This window comes from Sander lucioperca, chromosome 1 (assembly GCF_008315115.2).
Source record: "Sander lucioperca isolate FBNREF2018 chromosome 1, SLUC_FBN_1.2, whole genome shotgun sequence".
NCBI lineage: Eukaryota > Metazoa > Chordata > Actinopteri > Perciformes > Percidae > Sander > Sander lucioperca.
The window spans coordinates 7,578,056-7,584,861 of NC_050173.1; the positions used below are offsets into that span (position 1 = coordinate 7,578,056).

At 47.4% G+C, this 6,806-nt stretch overlaps 1 protein-coding gene across 1 annotated transcript in view; it reads left to right on the forward strand.

Moving 5' to 3' along the window:
• LOC116058048 (transcription factor COE1-like) overlaps positions 1-4,485 on the forward strand; it is a 151,596-nt gene extending 147,111 nt beyond the window's left edge. The window contains exon 11 of the mRNA XM_036006221.1: positions 4,463-4,485. Within this exon, the coding sequence (XP_035862114.1) occupies positions 4,463-4,485 (23 nt within the window). The remainder of the gene's footprint in view (positions 1-4,462) is intronic.
• Positions 4,486-6,806: the final 2,321 nt, after the last annotated feature.

A 6,806-nucleotide genomic window follows, 5' to 3' on the forward strand; every position in this document is an offset into this window, starting at 1 on the left:
AGTTAACGTTAGCCTACCGCTAGCTAGTTAACACTATACTCGACAGCAGCTAACGTTAGCCTACCGCTAGCTAGTTAACACTATACTCAACAGCAGCTAACGTTAGCCTACCGCTAGCTAGTTAACACTATACTCAACAGCAGCTAACGTTAGCCTACCGCTAGCTGGTTAAAACTATACTCGACAGCAGCTAACGTTAGCCTACCGCTAGCTAGTTAACACTATACTCAACAGCAGCTAACGTTAGCCTACCGCTAGCTGGTTAACACTATACTCGACAGCAGCTAACGTTAGCCTACCGCTAGCTAGTTAACACTATACTCAACAGCAGCTAACGTTAGCCTACCGCTAGCTAGTTAACACTATACTCGACAGCAGCTAACGTTAGCCTACCGCTAGCTGGTTAAAACTATACTCGACAGCAGCTAACGTTAGCCTACCGCTAGCTAGTTAACACTATACTCAACAGCAGCTAACGTTAGCCTACCGCTAGCTGGTTAACACTATACTCGACAGCAGCTAACGTTAGCCTACCGCTAGCTAGTAGCTGGATTAAACACGGTTACAATGCTGACAGCTAACGCTGAACGGTGTAAAGTGTGACTGTGTTTTACTGTAGAGGACTGTGACTCAACAGCGGGATGTAACAATCTGCAGCTGCCGAGCTGCCGTCGGAAAAACAACAGACGGTGCGTTCAATGAAACTGGTAAACTACAGCTTCGTGGTGCATTTGAAGTTATTGTAAATGTCCTTGATGGTTGTTTTTGTCGCAATTTACTAGTGAAATAAGTTATTGTTATTGTTATACATTATTATTAAATCATTAAAATTTTGACCATATGGCCTTAGCAATAAACAAGCCGTTCTTTAATGTCACCAACTGTTGTTTAGTACCCTTTGTTTTCTTTTCTTTTTTTACTTTCTTAAAAAGTATCGGTTCAGGCGCCGTTAATTATGTATGCGATTAATTTCGATTAATTAATCACAGAGTCTGTAATTAATTAGATTCATTTTTTTAATCGATTGACAGCCCTAGTTTTTATCAATTTTGTTTCACATTTTGTGTGATGTTTTGTGAGGGAATTATGTCTAAAATGAGGCCCTAATTCCCACGCCTTCTTTCATCGGACTTAAGTTCACAAGAAAACAAGGATCAATCTGAGACGAAGAATTTAATTAAGCAAAGTTTACTGAGTCCACCATAAGAGTTACAACACAGCTGTGGGTTCACAAAAACAGAGACTAAGTTTCCCTAGCAACAGACACGAAGTCAGAGCTGGTCCACCAAGATCTCGTCTGAATTATGAGCCCTGATCTGTTTGATTTGATTTATTTTGGATTTGACAAACAACATAATCCAAAGGATAGCATGTTAAAGTGTAAACACTTATTTCCAACATGGTCACGTTCTCTCCCTCAAGCTTTTATCCTATCTTCACAAGGGGGGTTGCCTTCTTGTTTTTTAGACAGAAACTGATATCTTACACACACACACACACACACACACACACACACACACACACATACACTCACACACACACACACACACACACACACTCACACACACACACACACACACACACACACACACACACACACGCACACACACACCTAGGTCGGGGCCTCTGTGTGGTGCAATTTCCTCGTCCGTTTTCGCAACCTTCAAACAATGCACCTCTATGCCATGAAAGCCTAAACTATTTTCATGACTTAAGCTTAACTTTCTGTGCATCAGAGGTCACCCAGAGTACTTTTAACCACTTACTGGTTAAACGGTCATACCGGCCGTTTTTGGGTTGGGAGTTGACTAAGTTTCCCTAGCAACAGACAACAAGTCAGAGCTGGTCCACCAAGAAGTCGTCTGAATTTTGAGCCCCGATCTGTTCTCTCCCTCAAGCTTTTATCCGATCATACCGGTCGTTTTTGGGTTGGGAGTTGGACTGTTGTTGGTTCGTCTGTTCTGATCGTGTTTTGGGAGAATTTGTCCTCCGTCCTCTGATTCTCTTTTCCTTTTTATCAATTTTGTTTCACATTTTGTGTGATGTTTCTAAGTGAGTGTTTACATCTTGATTGGTCTCCATTGTCCACTTTTAAACCCTGATTTTATCCTCACAGAACACACACACGCATACACACACACACACACATATACACACATATACACACACACACACACACACACATACACACACAGACACACGCAAACGCACACGTGCACACGTACACATACTCTCACACACATACACACGCATACACACACACACACACACACACACACACACACACACACACACACACACACACACACACACACAGACACACACACACAGACACACGGAAACGCACACGTGCACACGTACACATACTCTCACACACACACACACACACACACGCACGCACACACACACACACACACAGACAGTCACAGACACACGCAAACGCACACACAGAGAAACACACACACACACACACACACACGCACGCATACACGCACACACACACACACACACACACACACACACACAGACACACAGAGAAACACACACACACACACACACACACACACACAGAAACACTCACACACACACACACACAGACAGACACACACACACACACACACCTGCACACACACACACACACACACACACACACACACACACATACACACACACACACACACAGACACACACAGACACATGCAAACACACATGTACACGTACTCACACACATACATACACACACACACACACACACACATGGTTGATATAGAAACTTTTTTGAAAATGGGTCAAATATGGACAACAGGAGGGATGAGCAGCATTTAACTCCTGCCTGACACGGACGCTCAGCCTTTCAGGATCTCCGCTAGAATTTAAAGTAACCGTCTGTTTGTTTGTGATGTTGCACCGGAGCTCTGCGGGCTCTAAGAGCCTTAACGTGAAGGTTTTAAGGTGTTACGGTGTGTCTTATTCTCTGAGAACTGTTTTCTCCACGCTGAAAGTGAAGTAAACATTCCCCAACGGTGTGTCCGTGCTCTCCTCTTCTCATTGGCTCGTCCTTCAGGCCTCATTGTCTGCCGTCCGAACACTTCTTATCTGCGTCTCCAATCGGTGCGTTCGCTGTCCTGATTATTCCGTCAGAATATCCAGATGTCATTCAAAGTAGCAGAAAGGTCAGATGGGAAGGCTGTTTAGCGCGATAAGTAAATGTCAGCGCAGAGAGGCGAGCGTGTTCGGGCTTTCTGTGGAACAGCGGTTTGTCACGGCGCTACCTTCCTCTCGCTCGGCTCTTTGTTTGGCGGACGCCAGGCGGGCGCGACGCAGAGGAGGGACAAAAACCACCAGACGCTCACAATGGACGCTCCGGCCGCCGCCGTGGCCGTGGACGCCGCCTTTTGCAATGCTAATCTGTGATTCCATTTACAGATAGAGAGTGACAAGAGCAGCGAACTCTGCTTTGATACGGAGGTGTGTTGAGAATAGGGGGAGATTTCGGGGGTGCAGGGGGGGGGGTTAGGGGATGTGTGTCTCCCCTTCTCGATATTCAGAAATGGAAGATTTGTCCCCTTCCAAAAAATATGAAACAAGCCATTCACGGGCTCAAAACATGTTTTCTGTCTCTTTTCCTCCTCTTCCTCCTCTTCTTTCTCTTCCTCCTCTTCTTTCTCTTCCTTCTCTTCTTCCTCATCCTCCTCTTCCTCCTCTTCTTTCTCTTCCTCCTCTTCCTCCTCTTCTTCCTCATCCTCCTCTTACTTCTCTTCTTCCTCCTCTTCCTCCTCATCCTCCTCTTCCTTCTCTTCTTCCTCCTCTTCCTCCTCTTCCTCTTCTTCTTCCTCCTCATCCTCTTCTTCCTCTTCTTGCTCCTCATCCTCCTCATCCTCCTCTTCCTCCTCATCCTCCTCTTCCTTCTCTTCCTCCTCTTCTTCATCTCCTCATCCTCCTCTTCCTCCTCCTTCTCTTCCTTCTCTTCCTCCTCTTCCTCCTCTTCCTCCTCTTCTTCCTCTTCTTCCGCATCCTCCTCCTCTTCCATCTATTCCTCCTCATCCTCTTCTTCCTCCTCTTCCTCCTCTTCTTCCTCTTCCTTCTCTTCTTCCTCTTCTTCCTCATCCTCCTCTTCCTCCTCTTCCTTCTCTTCCTCCTCATCCTCCTCATCCTCCTCTTTGTCTTCCTCCTCTTCTTCCTCTTCCTTCTCTTCCTCCTCTACCTCCTCTTCCTCTACCTCCTCCAATTTTTTCAAGGTTTCCAACATTTTTTGTTGCTTTTCTTTTGCTTCTATTTTTTGTTATTTGTGAGTTTGTTTTTGTTTACGGCATTTTTTTTCGTTTTTTTTTTTTGTCATTGTTGTCTCTTCCCCCCCAAAAAAAGTGCCTTTTTCTAGGTACACACACACACACACACACACACACACACACACACACACAGAGGTCTGTGTCTCTTTCTCCTTCTCCCGTGTTGTGTGCAGACCGTTTCCGTGTGAACTCCTGAAGGAAATGACATCAGCGTTCTCCTCTCCTCTTCAACTATCCACCGCTCGCCCGTTTGGTGTTGTAAAAGCTCAGCTCATTTCACATTCATAAACACAGCGCGCTGCTGGCACGGTAACGAGCGCGCTCTGCGAGGCGCCGCTCCCCTCGCCGGCTTCTAAAACGTGAATAAATCAGACAAACTGGCACAACATGGCCGCCGCTCTGGCAGGACGCAGCGGGAGGAAGACTTGGGAGAATTACAGGAGAGTGTTCAGCCACCTGTCGGGGTTCAGCCGCACGGTGCCTTCAGGGACACGTGGGCTTTGTTGTTTCCTATCAATCAAACTACAGTCAGATGTTCACGTTTCTGGGAAGAAGGGAAGAGGAGGGAGGACAAGAAAGGAGGCCAGGATGGAAAGGAAAGGGGAGAAAGGAATAATGGAAGGGAAGGACAGGGAAAGGGAAGGAAGGAAATAAGATGGGAGGGAGGAAGTATCTAGAGAAGGAGGAAGGGAAGGAAAGAAGGAAGGATCGATCATCTTTGCAGCTCTACACTTTATGTCAGTTTTTAAGTATGTATGTAAGGAGGGAAGGAAAGAAGAAAGGAAGTATGTAGGGACGAAAAGAAGAGGAGGGAAGGAAAGGAGGCAAGGACAGAAAGAAAAGGGAAGGAAGGAATAATGGAAGGGAAGTAAAGGAAGAATAAATAAGGAAGGACGGGAAAATGAAGGAACGAAAGAAATGCAGAGAAGGAAGGAAGGATGAAAGGAAGGAGGCAAGGATGGAAAGAAAAGGGAAGGAAAGAATAATGGAAGGGAAGGACAGGAAAAGGGAAGGAAGGTAAGAAGATGGGAGGGAAGAAGGGAAGGAAAGAAAGAAGGAGGGAAGGAAAAAAGAAAGGAAGAATGGAAGTATCTAGGGACGGAAAGAAGAGGAGGGAAGGAAAGGAATCTTAACGAGTGGATTCGGTATACGGCCGAACCCCAAAAATCTGGATTCGGTGCATCCCTATTTTCTGATGTTTTTGTCATTTTTTCTGAGGAAAGAGGGGAAGGGAGAGACAAAGGAGGCAGGAAAAGAAGAAAGGAGAGAACGAAAGCAGAGACAAGGAAGGAAGGAAGGAAGGGAGAGAGGGAGGAAGGAAGGAAGGAAGGTAGAGACAAGGATAGACAAGGATAGAAGGAAGAAATGAAGGTAGAGACAAGGATAGAAGGAAGTAAGGAAGGAAAGAAGGAAGGGAGAGAGGGAGGACGGAAGGATGAAGGGAGGTAGAGACAAGGATAGAAGGAAGGAAGTAGAAACAAGGATAGAAGAAAGGAAGGTAGAGACAAGGATAGAAGGAAGGAAGGAAGTAGAGACAAGGATAGAATAAGGAAGGAAGGAAGGTAGAGAAAATGATAGAAGGAGGAAGGAAGGAAGGAAGGAAAGAAGGAAGGAAGAGAAAAGGATAGAAGAATGTAGGAAGGAAGGAAGGTAGGAAGGATTAGACAAGGTTAGAAGGAAGGAAAGAAGGAAGGAAGGATGGAAGAGACAAGGATAGAAGGAAGGAAGGAAGAGACAAGGATAGAATGAAGGAAGGAAGGAAGGATGGATGGAAGGTAGAGACAAGGATAGAAGAAGGAAGGAAGGAAAGTATCACAGTGTCACACAGCAAATGGCCGTGGGTCGGACTCAAGCCCTCGTCATCGGAAATTTTTCTGATGACTTTGGGCGTAGAAGGCCCCGGATGTTCCCGGTGTAGAAGGCCCCGGATGTTCCCGGCATAGAAGGCCCCAGATGTTCCCGGTGTAGAAGGCCCCGGATGTTCCCGGTGTAGAAGGCCCCGGATGTTCCCGGCATAGAAGGCCCCAGATGTTCCCGGTGTAGAAGGCCCCGGATGTTCCCGGTGTAGAAGGCCCCGGATGTTCCCGGTGTAGAAGGCCCCGGATGTTCCCGGCGTAGAAGGCCCCAGATGTTCCCGGTGTAGAAGGCCCCGGATGTTCCCGGTGTAGAAGGCCCCGGATGTTCCCGGTGTAGAAGGCCCCAGATGTTCCCGGTGTAGAAGGCCCCGGATGTTCCCGGTGTAGAAGGCCCCGGATGTTCCCGGCGTAGAAGGCCCCAGATGTTCCCGGTGTAGAAGGCCCCGGATGTTCCCGGTGTAGAAGGCCCCGGATGTTCCCGGTGTAGAAGGCCCCGGATGTTCCCGGCGTAGAAGGCCCCGGACGTTCCCAGCGTAGAAGGCCCAGGATGTTCCCGGTGTAGAAGGCCCCGGATGTTTCCGGCGTAGAAGGCCCCGGATGTTCCCGGTGTAGAAGGCCCAGGATGTTCCCGGCGTAGAAGGCCCCGGATGTTCCCGGCGTA